The sequence below is a fragment of the Sebastes fasciatus genome, chromosome 19, assembly GCF_043250625.1.
Source record: "Sebastes fasciatus isolate fSebFas1 chromosome 19, fSebFas1.pri, whole genome shotgun sequence".
Classification (NCBI taxonomy): domain Eukaryota; kingdom Metazoa; phylum Chordata; class Actinopteri; order Perciformes; family Sebastidae; genus Sebastes; species Sebastes fasciatus.
Genome location: NC_133813.1, coordinates 2932697 through 2953301, shown reverse-complemented (window position 1 = coordinate 2953301; position 20605 = coordinate 2932697). Strand labels below are relative to the sequence as shown.

General features: G+C 41.4%; 2 protein-coding genes across 3 annotated transcripts; one reads left to right on the top strand and one right to left on the bottom strand.

Annotated features, from left to right (window-relative positions):
* The first annotated feature begins 2071 nt into the window (after positions 1-2071).
* Positions 2072-8043, top strand: tor4aa (torsin family 4, member Aa). Of its 2 annotated transcripts, XM_074617657.1 has the most exons (4): positions 2074-2232; positions 2394-2454; positions 4974-5465; positions 6150-8043. In XM_074617657.1, the coding sequence occupies exons 2-4, from the start codon at positions 2410-2412 to the stop codon at positions 7002-7004; spliced, it is 1392 nt and encodes a 463-aa protein (XP_074473758.1). In that variant the 5' UTR covers positions 2074-2232; positions 2394-2409; the 3' UTR covers positions 7005-8043. The 2 variants fall into 2 exon arrangements, with proteins under 2 accessions (XP_074473759.1, XP_074473758.1); XM_074617658.1 differs by lacking the exon at positions 2394-2454 and having other exon boundaries at positions 2072-2232.
* A 2985-nt stretch (positions 8044-11028) lies between these two features.
* LOC141757161 (non-selective voltage-gated ion channel VDAC2) lies at positions 11029-20605 on the bottom strand. The gene is made up of 9 exons (XM_074617458.1): positions 20477-20605; positions 17820-17890; positions 16633-16682; positions 14156-14308; positions 14013-14065; positions 13647-13868; positions 12378-12528; positions 12227-12284; positions 11029-11138 (listed from the first exon to the last, which is right to left on the bottom strand). Exons 2-9 carry the CDS (start codon positions 17884-17886, stop codon positions 11047-11049), a joined length of 846 nt encoding a protein of 281 aa, XP_074473559.1. The 5' UTR covers positions 17887-17890; positions 20477-20605; the 3' UTR covers positions 11029-11046.

Below are 20605 nucleotides of genomic sequence, written 5' to 3'. Positions count from 1 at the left end.
CATGCATGGTTGCACACGCAAAATTGTACTTATGTGCATTACTTGGCTAAATGTACTTACTGCCGTTACTGGAGTCATAGAAAGTGCACCATGATCGAGAACAGAGAGTGAAAGACAGGTGAAGTCTGTGTTTACATTAGCAAATGTTGGTTTCCTTTTAAATATATTGTTATCATGTTTCCTGTTCTCATAAATAACTGACTCATAACTCATAAATAAGTCAGACACGACCACAATATAACCATTTAGACGCTCACAGTAGTGTTATATATATTATGATATTTGCACAGATTATATTTTGTTGACAGCAACAGGAAACATTCAGTCAACAAATTATAAATAAAGTTTGCTAAAAGCTGATCTTTGAAGAGGACGTTATCATGCTTTTGTTTATATGAATCTATACGTACGTCTAATTAATAACAAGCTTGGATTTTGAAGTTAGAGTTTGATTTCCACCTGTAAAGATGATTAAAGAGGACCTATTATGCTTTGTGCTTTTTCCCCTGTTCCTTTATTGGGTTATATAGTGTTTTGTGCATGTAAAAGATCTGCAGAGTTACAAAGTCCAAAGTCCAAAGAGAGTTACTTCCCCCCACAGAAACACTGCCTTTTGTTCCGTAACGTGGTGATGTCACCAAGTAACACATTTGCATAATAACTGCCTAGCGGGTTATGGTACGTGTCCACAGCCTCCGTCCTTTCCACGCTTCCCATTCATTGTCTATGTAAGCAGCCTGTAATGCATTCTGGTAGCGTGGCGGCGCGGTTCGAGAGACGGGGCGTCACGTTGGCCGCTCCTCATTTGCATAAAGTTGAGGTCTAGGCTACTTTATGTATGTAGGCATCTCGCCGCCTCTGGAAACTCCTGAGAAACTTTTAAACTAACTGTTGTTGATCTAAAATGAAGACAGATTCATCAAATGCATGGCTTATTGCTCTCATAAAATGTTTTCAGAAACACATTTCGATGAATTATTTTCGTGATATAAGAGAAGAAAGTTTCCAAACGAGCCGCCATATTGGTTCCGGTTTGAAAGCTGGGAGCAGGAGCCTACGAGGGAAAGCTTTCGTCCAATCAGGTGCCTTGTGTCTAGAGGAAGCCCATCAAGCGTCCAATGCTGGGAAGTGAGGCCCTCGTGATAAAAAACGCCCCTCTGGACATGACACGAACGCTTTCCCTCGTTTCAAACAGGAACCAACATGGCGACTTGTTCGGAAACTTTCTTCTCTTATATTATGAAAATAGTTCACCGAAATGTGTTTCTGAAAACATTTTATGCGAGAGATAAGCCACGTAGTTGATGAGTCTGTCTTTATTTTAGATCGACAACGGTTAGTTTAAAAGTTTCTCTGGAGTTTCCAGAGACGGCGAGTCGAGTCGGACGCCCGTGATTTGCATAAAGTGGACTAGACCTAAATTTTATGCAAATGAGGAGCGGGCGACGTGACGGTCCGTTTCTCGACTCGCGCCGCCACGCTACCAGAATGCATTGCAAGGCTGCTTACATAGACAATGAATGGGAAGTGTGGAAAGGACGGAGCCTGTGGACATGATTCGTTTAAACTCAACCGCCAATCAGAGTGATTTCTCTCACTGGCGGGCACCGCTGCTAATTCAACATGCTGAATCGGCCAAAAAAACTCCAACACGGGCAGACTAGAGCCGACGGTGTAGGACACACCTCAAAAACTAGACCGACAGACGCTCACCGACGGCCCCAAACTGTCCGATGGCCGACCGTCGGCTTGATGTGTCGGGACGTTTAGTCTAATTAGAGCCAAAGAGTCCAAAGAGTTTGGTTCGGTTGACCAAATATAAAGTGTTTTTTTGAACATTAAATCATGTAAACATGTTTTAGTAGAAACCAAAAACACAAGTATGAACCTGAAAATAAGCATATTAGGTCCTCTTTAAAAAGCTGAACAAGAAGCACTTGAGGTGGATTTGAGCTGCTTTAAAAAGGCACCAGTGAAAGTTAATATCTGCTGTATGAACCCAGCATGGTGTGACGTGTCGGAGTCTTTTGAAAGTGGAGAGAATAAAAGAGGAAGAAAGAGGAGGAGCCAGCAGATGGTTGGAGGTGAGATAGACTGATAGGAGGGCCCTTCCTGAGTCGAGCTGTTGGCTGTGTGGAGCTGCTCTCTGCTTTCTACACTCCCAAAGACTATGGACTAAACCTGCACTGGAGTTACTTCTCTCTCCTTAAGAAGATTTGAGCTAAATTGGAGGTAAGAAAACATTAGTTTTTCTTGCATGTATTCACTTCCATTCCTCCTCTCTCTTTGCTGTGTGCAGCTGGGTGTGAGGCAGTAATTCACTACCTGTCTGTATGAAACTCCACTCAAATGACACCTTTACTAACAACTTGTGTCTCTTTTTTGTGTTTCAGCTTTTAAAGCATCTGCATGTATTTGCGGCCAAGACTCAGGAGTGACAAGCTCACTAAAGAGGTATTTCTTTTACCCAGCAAACATCATGAAAGAGCTGTAAAATGTTTGGTATGCAGCCGGTCCTCTCAGGTCCATGCATGTGAAAAGACAGATACTGATACTGTCTTTTCTCTCCCCTCCCCTGTGAGCTTTCTGAATTCTTTTGTGCTGAAGTAAAAGTGACTTGGACACACGAGTTTAATAAGTTTACCAGAAATGTTGCTGCATCTTTGCCAAGATAAATATCCGACTGATTCACATTCTCATGCACTTTGATGTTTGATGCTGTCCTTCCTTCCTGATGTACCAGGAACAGAAACACATTTAATATTGATTGATATGTTAATTTGTTTGTGGCACATTTTGTCGTCTGGGTGTAACTGATAGTTCCTCCTTTCCAGTAACTCACACTGCATGCTTTAAAACACCCAGATGTGTGTGTGTGTGTGTGTGTGTGTAACCAGCATATCACATTTAATCTGTTATTTTGCAGACTGATTTCTGCAGACTAACCTGCAGAATGTGAATTATTAGAAGACAGAAAAACAGTCAGAATGTTTGCAACCACAACGTGACGTAAAAACTGATGTAATGCATGAAGATTTTGCCTTCACATTTTGCAAAACAGAAGGTTTATGATGCATATAAAAGCAGTTACAAAGCTCTCTGGTGTGCATTTACACAAGCCAGCGAATGTCCCTGAATAAAATGCACTTCCTTCTTTCTGCAGGAACATTTCCAAAGTATTTATTACTTGATTTGAATATCATGTTTGAAGGAAAACAGCAGCTGTGTACCTTTTAAAATTATATAAGCATGTTATCGCTATGAAGTAACAATAACTGATCACGTTAAAGTAGCACATACGTGTTAACATAATAGATGCTATCAAAGGGAGTGTGAGCAGACAGCTGTGATCTATAAAGATATCTAATCAGCTCTCTGTTGGCTTCAGCTGCAGATATTTTCACAACCAGAATCCACTCAAGCAGCATGAATAATCCTGCTTTCATCACCGCTGTGTTTGAAGTCATAAATCTGAAGACATTCTGGCATCCAGCTTTTCCTTTCCCTCAATTTTCACAAGTTACTTTCCTCTTCTACAATGCTGGTTTCCCCCGTCACACAAGAGGAAGTAGCTGAGACATATTTACCAGATGTTGATGCTCTGTCTCTGATAGCGTGACTAAGCATTTTAATATCTAACATCAGTCTCTGTGGTTATTATTCGTACCGACCTCGGTGGCATGGCTGCAGCTGATGTTGAGAAACTAAACCTAGATAACAGAAAAAAGGAAGGATGGGTGTTTGTTTGCAGATGTGGAAGAAGTGCACAGATGTTTTACTTACTGTAAGTAAAAGTTGCAATACTACAGTGTGGAAATACTCTGTTACAAGTAAAAGTCCTGCGTTCAAAATCGTACTTAAAGGGACAGTGTGTAACATTTCGGGGGATCTATTAGCAGAAATGGAATATAATACTTTGTTTTCATTAGTGTATAATCACCTGAAACTACGAATCGTTGTGTTTTGGTTAGCTCAGAATGAGCCCTTCATATCAGGGAGTCCACCATGTTGGTCAAACCTGGGGGGCAACTTCTAAAATATCTGTCTTATTAGCTGCTAAATGCTGCGACATGTTCACCAGCTGGTCTTTAACTGTGTGTGTCTGCTGTGTGATTCTGGGCAGGTAGTGTATACTTGGTTTAAAGACAGAAAATTAGGGATGCACCGATACCAGTAACGGGTATCGGGTCCGATACTGTGCTCACAACTTGTACTCGCAAAACGGCTCCGATACAACGGTACCGATATCACTTTACGGCAGCGTGACGTTAACCTCTCTTCACCATCTTTCGGGTCCTATCGCACGTGCTCTCGCTCCACCTCCTCGACGGGGCGGGCGAGACGGGCCGGTGGTGCGACTGACCCCGCCGGGCTGGGATCCCACCTCAGGCGGCGCGCGCCGGCCCTCACTTTCATAGAGCCACGGGGTTTTGCTTGCACCCTCTGACTCACGCGTGTGTTAGACTCCTTGGTCCGTGTTTCAAGACGGGTCTGGTGGGTTGCAGACATCGCCAAAGACCCCTAGCGCCTTTTTTACGTGGGCCGAGCCCCGCCCTGGGGCCACGACGCGGTTTGGGCGCACTGAGGACAGTCCACCCCGGCGACGCTTTGGCCACGGCCCCGTGAAGCACCTTCGCCCCGAGCCTTTCCAAGCCAACCTAGAGCCAGCTGGCTGTTAACGAGGGTCTTTTGGCACAGAGAAGTACTCGTATCGGTACTCAGTATCGGCGAGTACCCAAATGTAAGTACTTGTACTCAGTCTAAAAAAAAGTGGTATCGGTGCATCCCTACAGAAAACAAACCAAAACGGCGAAGTTGCAGGACGTAAAACCAAAACAAAGAGCTGAAAGGTGCTAAAAGGCTCCATAGAGCCGAGGGTTTGTCACTACGAGCGACTCCTTTCTCATACAAACAGTCATGTAGATATAAAACCACTGATTGTAGCTGCTTTAACGTCCTCCTTCTCTCTGCAGATGAGCGACCAAGAGAGCAGCACCTCGGCCTCTCAGACGGAGGGAGAGTGTGAGGGAGAGATGGATGAAGAGCTAGATGAAGAGCTAGATGAAGAGATGGACGAAGAGATGGAGGGTGAAGGAGAAGGAGATGAGAAACAGCAGGACAGTCCGGTCCCCGGTCTGTACAACTTCTCCTCGTCTCTCTGTGCCGTCCTACGCATCAAACAGAAGTACCGGGCCATGAAGAAGAGGCGTCAGGAGATGATGACCCTGCAGGGCCTCGGAGGGAGGGAGAGAACCAGCCCCAAGATCTTCACCTTCGACGGACTCATCCCTACCGCCTCCTACTCCTCCACCCTGTCATCCTCCGCCCCTCAGAGGAAGAAGAGGAGGAGGAGGAAGAGGGTGATGTTCCCCAACAACAGAAGAGGCTGCCGGGCCCCTCCGAAGCCGGCGGCCAGCCGAGCCAAATACTGCCTCTACCTGCTGTGTGCTATCGTCTTCAGCCAGGTAAATACGACCCCTACGTGACCTGGAGGGAGGAAGAGGAATTAGAGTTACTATGAACACCGGGTGTAAATATAGACTGAGCTGTGTGTGCATGTTCAGTCACGTCTGTGTTTCATTCACTAGTAATGTACTTCTAAAGGTCTAAAGTGAGTCATCAGAGCTAAAGTAATGCCTCAGGGCCTCTTTAAGGGTTAATCTGGCCGTGACCGTTTCTGACTGCTTTATTGTCACGAATATCTCATCAGCGTTAGAAGAGTTTATGTTGTAAACTGCAAAATAAACTCTTCATAAGTGTGTTTTCTTGTTGCTGATGTCAGCAGTTGAGCAGAAGCAAATTTGGAAACAAGCTGTTTCCCTTTCCAAGGAAACGATCAGAAGAGATTACAAGGTCTGACTTGCAGCAGTAAACAAGAGGACTGGCACGGCACGGCATGAGACGATTGACTGATCTGCTTCCAATTCAATAATGTCTTCTAAGCAGGTTTTGAATATGTAATTTGACCGCACTGGAAAAATTATCTACTCAAAACTCCTTGATTTTAACACTATTCTCACTAGAGAATGGAGAAGCTGCTCAAAAACTATTAAAGCTAGGGTTGGTGATGTTGAGAAACTAAACTTAAAGGGACTGTTTGTAACTTCTTACACGTATAAATCAATCCGGGTCGGTGTGTTTGGTTGCAGGTGTACAACGCCATAGAGAACCTAGATGACCACGTTCTGCGGTATGACCTGGAGGGGCTGGAGAAGACGCTGAGGAGAGAGGTGTTTGGACAGCAGGGAGCGGTGGACGGTCTGCTGTCCCACCTGAAGGACTACCTGTCCACCTACGTCCACAACAAGCCCCTGGTGGTGTCCCTGCACGGCCCCAGCGGCGTGGGCAAGAGCCACCTGGGACGCCTCCTGGCGGGACACTTCCGCTCGGTGGTGGGCGAGACGCTGGTGCTGCAGTACTACGTCCTCCACCACTGTCCCCAGGAGGCCGACGCCCTGCAGTGCGCCCGCGACCTCTCCGCCCTCATCTCGGAGATGGTCGAGCGGGCCGAGGAGGAGGAGAAGATCCCGCTCTTCATCTTCGACGAGGCCGAGCACATGCACGACGAGATCCTGGACGCGCTGCAGCAGCTCGTGGACTCCAAACAGTCCAACGAGTACCTGAACGCTATCTACCTGTTCCTGAGCAACCTGGGCCACGCACACATCACAAAACATATGCTATACAACTCCTCAAGTGTTTCTATGGCGACGGCATCTGGTCGTCAAAGTCACCTAGTGAAGGAGCTGACTCCGATATTACGCAGCACTCTGGAGGAGCTCCATCCGCTGTGGACGGAGGCGGACGTCTTACCTCTGGGCCTTTTGGACAAAGGTCACGTGATGGAGTGCTTCCTGGATGAAATGACTCGAGAGGGGTTCTACCCGGATCATACCAACATAGAGCGCCTCGCGGGGGAGATTGAATATTACCCCGCGGTCGGGGGGCATGAATACTCCCAGACGGGCTGCAAACAAGTGGTGGCTAAGGTCAACCTGCTGTGAGGTCCTCTGCAGGAAATGTTTCACATTCTTTAAAGCATGAAGAAATAGAGCTCGAGAAGAGAGAAGCGAGTTACAGGGTTACGACACAACCCGGAGCCACAGCTTACACGAGCGGTTTTGTAAGAGTGAAAAAAAAAGGACACTATATGTCGTGAGAAATGTGGCGTTAATCCTGTGAAGAGGTTTGAAAACGTCCCGTCACACTAACAGTCCTTAAAGGGTCAGTTCACCAGAGATATGAAGAAAAGAAACTCTGCAGAGAGTTTAGGTTTCATTTGATATCGGTCTTCACCACTATACCATGGAGGTACGTGGGATTTTGTTTGTTGTGTGGTGCTCACAGCATAATCATCATAAAGGAGAGACTCGTGGGTTCCCCATAGAACCCATTTTCCCATCATCTGAAAATGGTCATGCCGGTTTTTCCTCGCCAAAATTTAGCGCAAGTTTGGAGCGTTATTTAACCCCCGTCGCTACAACCTCCGAGAGATCGATTGCGTTAATGCTTTAGAGAATTAGTGTCGTTAAAACAAATTTATGGCTAGACACCACTCGAGTATTTTTATGATTTGTGTGAACTGACCCTTTAACCCCTTTGTTTCTATCACAACTACTACATATTCGGCAGCTCAGCCAGTGAGGAGATGCATGAGTAAGACCAATATTCATTCATGTGATAATAAGGGGAAGTTCAGATATTTATGATGCATCAGTTACTAACAAACATTTTAAGACAACTAGCAGTTGTTTTGTTTTTGTCAGAAACGTCAAATGTGAAGCAGCAGGACTTTTTATTAATGTTAGTGCAAGTCAGCAGATCTTTACAAGGTTTTGCATGGATATACTAAATGTTCACATCCAAAGAAATGAACTTAAAGTCAACTTAGACTTGCACTAGCATTATGTTTTATTGACCTGATGAGATTTAACGAGTCATGATGTTATTAATGTGTATTCAGGTTTTTTACAGTCCAAATATTTCTAATATAAACGTTAATGTGTAGTGAGTGCTTTGAAATTAAAGACACCATTTAAACACGACAGTGAGGCGTTTTCTTGCAAAGCATAATACAGTGGTTTGTTTGTCAGAACAAAGGAAATCATTATAGTTTGATATTTTATATTTAGCATACAGACATGAGAGTGGTATCGTTTTTCTCATCTAAGTCTCGGCAAGAAAGCAAATAAGCATATTTCCCAAAATGTCAAACTATAACTTGAACTCAGAGTCCAGTTATCAGCTTTTCCCCCCCTGCTTTCAACTTTATCTCAGTCTTTCTCAGCAGATGGAGTTTGTTGGAGAAGTCCACGACAACTTAGCAGAGAAGGACATGAGATGTGGTTAAAGCTCCAGAAAAAGCTAGTAAGTGGATGACAGAGTTAGAGCTGTACCGAATAGTTTGAAGCTTCATTCATAACGTTGTCATTCAAATTCTCAGTCAACATTTGAATGCTGTGCAGCTTTTTTTTTTTGCATGTCTCCTCATTGTGTTGTATTTCTGCGCGGTTGCAGATAAAGATTAGGCTACGATTGTTTGATTCAAACTTTTCTAATAACTCCAGAGCGTTGTAAATTCCAAAAGTCAACATTTATTGTAAAAAGATAGATGTAATGATTTCCAGAATTAACTAAATATTCTGCTTCAATGCATATTTGTTGGCGTTTAGCCTTTCAAAAACAACATTTTCACTGAGGTCAAAAAACGGTTTACGCACCAAATCTCTCTATTCAAATTGAGGATTTTGTTCGAGGATATACATTTTTGGGGTGATAACGTCACAAAATATCATTCGAAAACCTCAATAGAAGCTTTGAATGTAAAAATAAAAAAAAAACATTCGGTATAGCCCCAAGCACATTCCTGTTTTCTACCATATTTAGATGCAGGCAACTTGTTTCAGAGATTGTTTTTAATTCCTTTTTTTATTATTAGAATTCCCTTAATTGACATTGTAAAAAATGAGGTACTGTGTCTACGTGAAAAAGAAAAATATTAGTATTATACTATTATTAGTATATTAGTAGAATTAGATTCCAGTGGTGGCTGCGTAGGATTGTTTCAGACTTGTGTGATCCAAACATTTCCAATAACTTTAATAATGTAATTATTTAAAAAATTCTCATTTTTATCCAACGAAATATTCTTCTTCATCCGTATTTGTTGGCGTTTAGCCTTTCAAAAAACAACATTTTTACTGAGGTGAAAAAACTGATGAATCACTTTCTTAAAATTGAGGTTTTCTTTTAGGGTGATGACGTCATCAAATATGATGAACAACATTCAAAGCTTCATTCGAAAACCTCAATAGAAGCTTTGAATGTTTACAAAAAAAGACATTCGATACAGCACTAGTCAAATTACTGTTTCTACCATATTAAGATGAAGAAATGAATTACAACAACTTCTTTCAGACATTGTTTTTTATTATTTTTTTTATTATTATAATTCCCTTAATTGACATTGGAAAAAAAATGAGGTACTGTGTCTAAACGACAAAGAAAAATGAGCTTATAATCATGACGACACAATTAGATGGAGAAAACAAACAAACATTTTGATATATGATTACCCAAAAAGAAAAAGGATAGTCATGTGGAACACGAGTTCTTATAATCCTATGAAAGTGTTTTTGACCGGAGACACTCGGAGGACAATCATCTGTATTTTATGTACAGATCTGAGGAGTGTAGGTTGTTTTTGGACAAGAGAGCGCTGACAGCAATGAGTGCAGTCCCAGAGCAACATGAGGAAACAGCTGGACAGCTGAGATGACGCAGGAATATCCTCCCTTTCTTTGTGACCGCTGTGGCGAGACAAGATAGATGAAAACAATATTGTAGAAATGCAAACTAACTACATAAGAAGATTCCACTACATTGATTTCACCTACCAAAGAAAGATGGTTACGGAGCATCTGAGCACTTTTATTGTTCCTTTTTTAAATATCCTTCATATCCTTCAATAACTCAGTCATGAAATGTGATGTACCAAAACATTTATATGGATTAAATAGTCCACAGATTGCAACAACACAGACAAAAGTGCTCAAAACAAAAACAGAAAACAGACACTCGGCACCTTTCTCTTTTTTTTTTTAACCAAGCAAATAAGCGTTCAGCTCTGCATCCATGTTTTCATTCTTACATGCTTTTAGGATTGCCTACTCCGGATTAGGGAAGGAGTTCAAGTACCTCGGGGTCTTGTTCGCTCTAGTGAGGGGACTATGGAACGTGAGATCGGCCGGAGAATCGGAGCAGCGGGGGCGGTATTGCATTTGCCTTATCGCACCGTTGTGATGAAAAGAGAAGCTGAGCCGGAAGGCAAAGCTCTCGATCTACCGGTCAATCTTCGTTCCTACTCTCACCTGTGGTCATGAGGGCTGGGTCATGATCCAAAGAACTAGATCGCGGGTACGTGAGGGACTCGCCAGCTGAGGGCATCTAGTAAGGATGACCCCCTGGAACACCTCCCTAGGGAGGTGTTCCAGGCATGACCAGCTGGGAGGAGGCCACGGGGAAGACTAGGTGGAGAGATTATATCTCCACACTGGCTTAGGAACGCCTCGGGATCCCCCAGTCAGAGCTGGTTAATGTGACCCGGGAAAGGGAAGTTTGGCGTCCCCTGCTGGAGCTGTTGTCCCTGCGACCCGATCCCGGATAAGCGGTTGAAGATGATGATGATGACGCTTTTAGGAAGGCAGCAAACAACCGAACACAGAAGCTACACATTTACACAGACGACTACTTCATCCAGAGACCTACGGGGAAATAAATAGCGTCACTTCAATGACCATACAGACGGTAATAATCCACACAACTACACGCCGTCAGTTTCAGGATCAACAACCTCACGACTCCTCTCAGGGGGTGTTTAAGCACGATGCTGAGGCGCGACTATTACTGTCAGAAATGCTCATGAAATGTGTGACCCAAGGGGGAGGGAGGAGGTGTGAGGGAGAGTCCAGAGAGGAGCTACATGAGGGTGGTGGTGGACTGTGTGTGTGAGGGGGAGGAGGGATGATGTCTTCTTTGTTCTCCACTTTATGCCTCCAGCTCGAAGCCCATCCCGACTTTGTGTCCGCCAGCGTTGAAGTTCTTCCCGTCGATCAGAGCTGAGAGGGTGACCTTCACACCTGCAGACACACAAGACACCTCAAGGTGAGACTTTAAGACCTTTTTAATACCCAATAGAACGCTATTTAATGTCATACCAGTCAAAGTACTCAGATCTTTTACTTCAGTAAAAGTAGCAATACCACAGTACAAAAAGTCCTGTGTTCAAAATCTTACATAAGTAAAAGTATTAGCATCAAAATGTACTTAAAAGTACCAAAAGTAAAAGCATTCATTATGCAGAATGATCCATGTCAGTCATATATATTATTATATTATTGGATTATAATTATTGATGCATTAATGTGTTCATCACTTTAATGTTGCAGCTGGTAAAGGTGGAGATTATTTTAATTTATTTATAAATATATGTCTTTCTATAATTTGCTGGGTAGCTTGTGGAGATCAATCAAGTTTTATTTGATATACAGTAATAATATAATTTATTATATTTTGTTTCATCAATCTGAAATCTGCAAAGTAACTCAAATTATCAAAATGTAGTGAAGTAAAAAGTGCAATATTTCTAAGATGTAGTAGAGGAGTAGAAGTATAAAGAGGAATATTGCACTTGAGTAAATGTACTCAGTTACTTTTCACCACTGACGTTTGTATAACATTTCTTTTAGTACTTCCCTGCAGTAAATAACAATAATAGTAATGATATAATTAATTAAATGACCTGGACCAGATGAGCAGCAGAAAATGGATTTACCAATTAAAAAATAATAACTTTAATCTCACTCAACAAAAACATTAAACCTTTTATTCCTCGTGTCTTTTTAGGAAACTAAATGCAATGCTTTTAAACTTTAAACTCCATCCTAACTTTAGAACTCCTTTGTTTTAGTGCGATGTGTTCAGACATGCAGATTGTGTTTGATGGCAGATACTAGAGTCGGGTTCATTTCCTGTTCTGCCAGTCCGGTCCAGTTTACGAGCTTCAACTTGTTTGATTCTGTGCAAACTGGCTGAACTGTCATAGCATCAGTAACCTTTGTAATGCATCAGTCATGGAAAGGTGACAATATAATTGACATTATGTAATGGTTGTTTATAAATGGACTCCTTGCGGTAAGATCAGATATGTGGTCGGATGGGATCCTACCTGGCCGAAGGCTCTGGGTGTAGCCGACTCCGATCAGACTGGCATTGTTGACTTTGGCCTGCGGAGTGAAACATGATGAGACATGAAACAAAACAGCAGAATTGTTTGTGAGGATTTGCCTGAACAACAGATCTGTAAACGAGCCACTTACAGACAGAGAGGCGTCTTTGTCCAGCTTGTATTTGGCAGCGATGCCGAAGCGAGTGTTGTTACTGCCGGCGGTCCAGGCCAGAGTGACCGCCGTCTCCAGCTCCTCGTTCACCTTCTGGTAGATGGAGCCGCCGAACTCGGTCCCGTCGTTACTGAGAAACAAAAGATTCAGAGACGTTCATTAACACAGATTGTTCAGTATGTAATCCTGCAGATCATCGCAGGTTTGAATTATATTAATATTACATACATATAACAGTGTTTTTAGCAGGATAAATCATGCTGGTAAACTCCAGCAGTGTCGCACGGCATATTGTTTTTTACTTTCATTTAATTCTTACTTTCCTTTTTAATCATCTGTTTTGAGTTTAATAGGAGTTTTCTTTTTTAAAATGTGTTTACTGGTTTTCTGTTTTATAGATAAGTTCAACACAAACGACATTTTGTGTGTAACAAACAAAAAAAGATTAAATAATTGGCAAAGGATTAAAAACAAACAAAACCACACACAATGAGAAATAAATAAATAGAATAATTCAATTTAATTAATTTAATGTAAAAATAGGAGTTTATTTTTTAAATGATTAAAATCCCCCCCAAAAAATAGGAAACATTGGTATAGGGAACAAAATACTTGCAGGACGCCAAATCTTCAACTAAAAAATTATATAAAATAAATTTTAAAAACCTTTGTATTGCAGTAGCACCTCCATAAAATTGAAAGGATTAACATGAGACAGATTAATAAATAATTATCAAAATCAATGCAGCAGATGTCGTGATATCCTGAGTTTTATTCTCCTTGGCATGCTTTAAACGCCAAAAAAGCCAAATCCTACAATTCCCATAATGCAACTTGAGAGCCTCCTTTCATTGAGACTCTCTGCCTGGTTAAAGGTCTTAATGATAACATTTTTATGTAGAAAAATATATTAAAATAAATAATACATCCACAGAGCTTTTAGAAAGGAACCAAATAAAAGTATTGCGTTTCCTAAAAACAATTATTATGATGTGAATTAATCATTTAAAAAAAGATTTATGTTTTGTTTATCTCTGTGGAAGATATCTGACGTTTGGTTCCCACTTATAATAAGGCTTGTGACATCTAAAAGCTGCATATCATTGTTATCAATAGCACCTTTTAGTGCGTAGAGAGTTTTAAACTTTCAAACAAAATGTTTGCATGCTTTCTGCAAAAAAAATAGTTCTCGTCATTGGAGTGCTCTCCATGACGAGTAGCGTGTTACATCATCCCCGGAGTACTCACACGTTGGTGTGCAGCTGGAAGTCCCCGGCCCTGTATCCGAGGGCGAAGTTGCTCTGGGCCAGTTTGGACTTGGCCGTGTCGAAGGCCATCTGGTAGCCGGCCAGCCAGCCCTCGTAGCCCAACACAGCGGCGGCGTGGATGATGGGACCCTCGAAGTCTACGTCGCAGCCCAGGTTCACAAAGTCACGCTTGTAGGCCGTCTTCAGCTTTCCGCTCTTCTTACTGAAAAATAGATTTATTTAGCTAAAAGATGGAATATAATCTTCTAATGTCGTTTTGAAAAAGTGTGAAAATAGCAGCTGGAACAGGAAACATGATGAACTAGCTTTCACCACATGATGATATCACAAATAAACGTAGTCTCACCCTGTGTTTGGTACAAAAGACGTATCCAAAGCCACCTTCAGTCCTTGAGTCAGCTGTAGGTAAAGGAACCACATACCAGAGTAAGACTTAAACAATGCTGTTTTATCAGTTTGCAAAGCCTGATCTGAATGTTTCCTACATACCTGGTCCTCCACAGTGACCTCCGTAGCCAGCGTGTTATCTGTGTTCCACTTCTGGTTGAAGCTCAGGCCCAGCTCCTTCATCTTGTATTTGGTCTCCAGGCTCCCTGCAGCCTTCCCTGTGTCTGTGTTACTGGAGCCAGATGTGTTGAACTCCTGACAGGACGACATCAGCCGTTAGTAAACCAAAATCAATCAGTAACAAAGATTATCATTAAATATCCAAAGCATTAGCAAAATATAGAGCGAGACCTTAAAGACTAGCGGGGAAAACAAAGAGTGAAAACTGTGCAGACTACGACAAAACTGAATTATTATTCAACTGTACAGAAATCAAATGAAGAATATCAGAGGCATAGAACACCGAACACATCAGACAACACAGCTGACAGACGACCAGACAGCCCCGGACATTAATCCATGCAGGACACCAGATGCATATTATTAATATTGCAGAGTGCATGGTTAAAAATAACACGGACACTGAGGCTGCAAAAAGTACTTCTATCTGAATACATTGAGAATTTAACTTTCAGTTTTGGTTTCTCTGGAAGACGTCAGGACGCAGGTGACAACAGGACGTAGGGGATGGCGAGAGGACAATAAAAGGACGTAGGTGACGATGACAGGACAATGAAGGGACGTAGGTGATGACGACAGAACGTAGTTGACAACATCAGGATGTAGGTGACGACGTCATGACGACGAGACAAAAGGACGTAGGTGACAACAGGACGTAGGTGATGGCGACAGGACAACGAAAGGATGTAGGTGACGACGTCAGGAAAACAAGACGAAAGGACGTAGGTGACGACGACAGGACGTAGTTGATGACAGGACGCAGGTGACGATGTCAGGACGTAGTTGATGACAGGACGTAGTTGATGACAGGACGCAGGTGACGATGTCAGGACGTAGTTGATGTCAGGACGTAGTTGATGTCAGGACGTAGTTGATGTCAGGACGTAGTTGATGACAGGACGTAGTTGATGACAGGACGTAGTTGATGACAGGACGTAGTTGATGTCAGGACGTAGTTGATGTCAGGACGTAGTTGATGACAGGACGCAGGTGACGATGTCAGGACGTAGTTGATGTCAGGACGTAGTTGATGTCAGGACGTAGTTGATGTCAGGACGTAGTTGATGACAGGACGTAGTTGATGACAGGACGTAGTTGATGTCAGGACGTAGTTGATGACAGGACGCAGGTGACGATGTCAGGACGTAGTTGATGACAGGACGTAGTTGATGACAGGACGTAGTTGATGACAGGACGCAGGTGACGATGTCAGGACGTAGTTGATGTCAGGACGTAGTTGATGTCAGGACGTAGTTGATGACAGGACGTAGTTGATGACAGGACGTAGTTGATGACAGGACGTAGTTGATGACAGGACGTAGTTGATGACAGGACGTAGTTCATGTCAGGACGTAGTTGATGACAGGACGCAGGTGACGATGTCAGGACGTAGTTGTCAGGACGTAGTTGATGACAGGACGTAGTTGATGACAGGACGTAGTTGATGACAGGACGTAGTTGATGACACGACGTAGTTGATGACACGACGTAGTTGATGATGACAGGACATAGGTGACGGCATCAGGACGTAGGTGGCGATGTCAGGACGTAGGTGACGGCGACGGTACGTAGATGAATACGCAGTACGTAGGTGACGACGACAGAAATGACGTTCTTTAGTGCGCTCGCATCACTGCAATGTGAAACCAAAACTAACCGGATACAATGAAACTAAAACGTGAACCTTGGTTCGGACTTCTGTCGTTTCTAGACTGACTCTCGTGACCCGTTTCTGACAGAACAACTCAAAATCTGTTAACAAGACCAAATGTCTACATCCATGCTAGAGACTTTATTATGCATTAGACTGACTCAAAGACATTTTCCACAAAGAAATGAAACGTTAGATCTGATGTGAGTGATGTGACAGAAGAAAGCAACTGATTGTTATAAACACACACTGATATTCATGCTGTATGATTATCACAAAGACAAAAAAACAAACAATATTTGGACCATAACAACAGAAAAACACGATGGTGGTGGTCAGTAGTAGAATATGAATAAACAGCTGTGAGCTCTGACACCGATCTTACCATCTACATTAGAGCGCGAGCAGTCCGGTACAGAAGGCAGCAGCATGGAGACAGAGCAGCGGTTAGGAGAGAGAGGCAGGTAGAGACAGACAGCCTACTAAACCAACGTGGGTTTGTCATGTTTCTTTAGAACAGAGCACAAGTTCAGCTAAGCGGGTCTGGATCAGCACCGCTCGGATACCTGGAAACCTGCAAGCTCCAGGTTACAGCAGGGTGCAGGTATAAGGTGACGATAAGGTATTGGTATGGGGAGTTGGGGGTTAGAGAGTGATGGCAGGACAGGGGGAAGGCAGGGAGATGGAGTGGGCAGAAAGCATCTAGAAAATGACAACCGGTAAAAACAGAAAAGAAAAGTGTCCTCACCACTCCACTTTGTGATTTGGTCTTTAGGTCCAGCTTCACGACTCCAAAGCCTGGTGGATTTCAAAAGAGTTCAGAGTTGTGTGTTAATGAAGTGCAAGATAAAGCAAGAAGATTTAAAAAGGAATAGTTTGACATTTTGGGAAATACGTTTATCCAGATTGGAAACCACTCTCACATCTGTCCGTTCAATAATAGGAAACTGGAGCCAGGAGACGGTTATCGTAGCTTAGCATAAATCCAACACATAATATCCTGTAAAACCACAACTTGTCGTTTTAACATTTCAGTTTTTGTACGGATTAAACATAAAGAGGTATAACATGTTAATTACAGAGTTTATGAGGTGCTGGTAAGAGGATTTTATTTATTATCTTTGGTCAGAGCCAGGCTAGCTGTTTCCCCGTTTCCAGTCTTTATGCTAAGCTAAGCTAAGCATCTCCTGGCTGCAGTTTCACATTTAACAAAATAAAAATACTTGATTTTTATATAATTTTTGCATCAATGTGATACAATACCTTGATTTGTATGTGGTAGCCAATTTTGATGTGTGTGGTAAATTATAAATATTGTTGTTGCTAAGTCACCTGTGCACCTGAGGGCTGAGCGTATAGGCAGGTATGACGTCATGTAGTCAAGCCTACGTAGGGGACTAGTCGAACAGCTGGGGGAATTAGGAGCTGTTTGCTTTGTTTCACATTTACGAGCTCATTCTTTAATATTCATTTAGTACACCTGGCTTTTGTAGGTGTTTTTTGATCTATATGTAAATAAATTGTCGAATGGAAGACCTCATTTTATCACCACCACGCGTTGGAAATGCCTTCCAATTTGAATTTGGTTTGAAACACACATTCAATTTCCCCATTAACGATCACACAATTTACTTTCCAATAAAATGTATTATATCACAATAGATATTTTTGCTATATCATTTCTTATACTGTGATTGAGAATTGTATCTCCTATCTCAAACATTACCTACTTTAAAACTAGATACTCTATTTAATCTTTCCTCTTTTTGTTTGCTTTGCAGATTGCTCCACTGCCACCAATATCCATCAATCTATTTATATCATCTGCACACCGGAGAGCAGTCTAACAGCTCGACTCACTGAAACAGCAGCCTCTGCGTTTCAGGAATTCCTTACAGTTAATAATTTACTCTTTTGGGTTGAATCAGTACTCACCGTAGCCCTTGCTGAATATATCCTTGGCAGACTTGCCCAGGTCTGAGTATGAAGGAGGGACAGCCATCGTGCTGCAGGAGAGAACGGCAGTAATGTGATCGCTGACTATCATGTTTAAACCACATTATATAAAAGTCAATCAAGTGATCAAGTTAGATCTCAGGCTCCTTCCAACAATGCTCAAAACAAATATGTATAAAAAGAAAAAACAAGAATGAGAATCTAAGACATAAAATGGTTAAAAGTTAGAATATAGGGATAATATGTACCATATATATTACACAAAATAATATATATTTGTGGTAGACAGTCATTGCAAAGTGAATAAACTGTAATATAAACAGGAATGTAGTGAATGTGTGCGTGATGAGAAGTAATAAATATATATCGGTATATACAGGTAGTAAAACAGTGAGTAAAATAGGGATGCACCGATCCCACTTTCTCAGTCCCGAGAGCGATATCTGGCTTTGGGTATCGTCCGATAACGAGTATTGATCCGATACCAGCGTTTAATTAATAAGCTGTATGCCTCACTGTTTGGAAGTGACTGGGATCATTATTTTAATGTGTAAGGCCACATCAGGCTTGACTTAAACATTGTTTTACTAACTTTGTAAAGTAAAATATGAACAATAATAGATATCAATTTATTTCATTGTTCTTTATTATTAATATGATAAATCGTACACCAGCGACTTGGTGGAAAATCTTCAAAATTAACAGGAATTACAACTCAAGTTTAAACCTTTTTAATGGCCAACAAATTGGAATTGGAATTAAAATTGTAGTGAATAATGTATATTAACATGAAATTGAGTTATAGATATCCGATCCAGCAATTTGAATCGGCATCGGCCTGATATCCGATCCAGTATCGGTGCATCCCTACAGAGTAAAAGTCCTTGAACAAATTAGAAAGCAGGTTGAAGGCCACATTTTCACTTTGTTTTTGCAGGGGTGTTGTAATGATTTAGTACTAAAATAAAGTCCCTGATCATCAGTCACATTTGAGTCTATTATGACGGTGCACCACTTGCAAAGCTTATCCTGATTGGAGTTTTGTCATATACCCAAACAATGCAATAGATGTCATTTAATTAATGTCTCCCAGTGAGCTGCAGCAGAAAAGAACAAGCTGTTCCTTTAGAGGCAGCTGGGATGCTAGCAACAAAAGGGCTCTGCATACGGCTGCACCAAGAAGCTAATTGGTGCATCTAAAGAGTCAAGCACTCAGAAAAAATAAATGTAACCCCGAATATGAGCACAAATATATGATACTATCTAAGCTAGCAGGTGTGCTGCTAGCATCAGAACAAAAGGCTCTCAAGGTTGTAAAAATGGCCCCTCATCCTGAGGATGCTGAGGTTGGAGATGTGTGCACTGTGTGAACAACTGGTTTAGTTTAACTCCCATGTGAACTATGCTGGATTTTCTGCATTAACAACTGGTTGGTGCTGCAGGACAAAGGACAGCAGATGGGCCGGTGAAAAAGGGGTGTGTGTGGGGGGGGTTTGACTGCTAGCTAGCTAGCTTAGATTATAGATTAACAGTCTTTAATGCACATTTTTGCTAATTTTTAGATAAATTACAATCTTTAATGCACATTTTTAGATAATAATTTACAGTATTTAATGCACATTTTTAGACTATAATATACAGTCTTTAATGCACATTTTTAGATGATAATATACTGTCTTTAATGCACATTTTTAGATGATATACTGTCTTTAATGCACATTTTTAGATGATATACTGTCTTTAATGCACATTTTTAGATAATTTACAATCTTTAATACACATTTTTAGATAATAATTTACAATCTTTAATGCACATTTTTAGATGATAATATACAGTCTTTAATGCACATTTTTAGATTATAATATACTGTCTTTAATGCACATTTTTAGATGATATACTGTCTTTAATGCACATTTTTAGATGATAATTTACAATCTTTAATACACATTTTTAGATAATAATTTACAATCTTTAATGCACATTTTTAGACTATAATTTACAGTATTTAATGCACATTTTTAGATTATAATATACTGTCTTTAATGCACATTTTTAGATTATAATATACTGTCTTTAATGCACATTTTTAGATTGTAATATACAGTCTAATGCACATTTTTGGATAATAATTTACAATCTTTAATGCACATTTTGAGATTATAATATACTGTCTTTAATGCACATTTATGCACATTTTTCGATTGTAATATACTGTATTCAATGCACATTTTTAGATTATAATCTACAGTCTTTAATGCACATTTTTAGATTATAATCTACAGTCTTTAATGCTAGCTAGCTGCTGTGTGAGCTGCAAGCACAGCTAGCTAGCCACACACCCAGCTAATAAAGTGTATAAATGCATATCTAACACGAATCCCTGCACTATTACACAGGAAAACCTTGGATTGAACTGTGCATTGCAAGGCTAAACATCATTACATAACAGAGCAACCAGTTAGCTAGCTTAAATCGTGCTAACATGCTAGGCTAGGCATGCTAGGCTAGGCTAACCTTGGAGAGAAACTAAACCGTTATTAAAGAGGTAATTACATACATACATGTGTTATACACGTGTTATAAAGCTATGCACTGTGTTTATGATTAATTAAGTATTATTTGTTAGTCTCCTTACCGGTGCTAAAGGTGTCTGGAAGAGGAGTCTGCAGAGCCTGGAGTAGCTTAGCTTAGCTTAGCAGTGACTATAGGGCACAATGAAGGAGACAGATGGCGCATGCGCAGTGTCGGTGGGAGAAGCGAACAA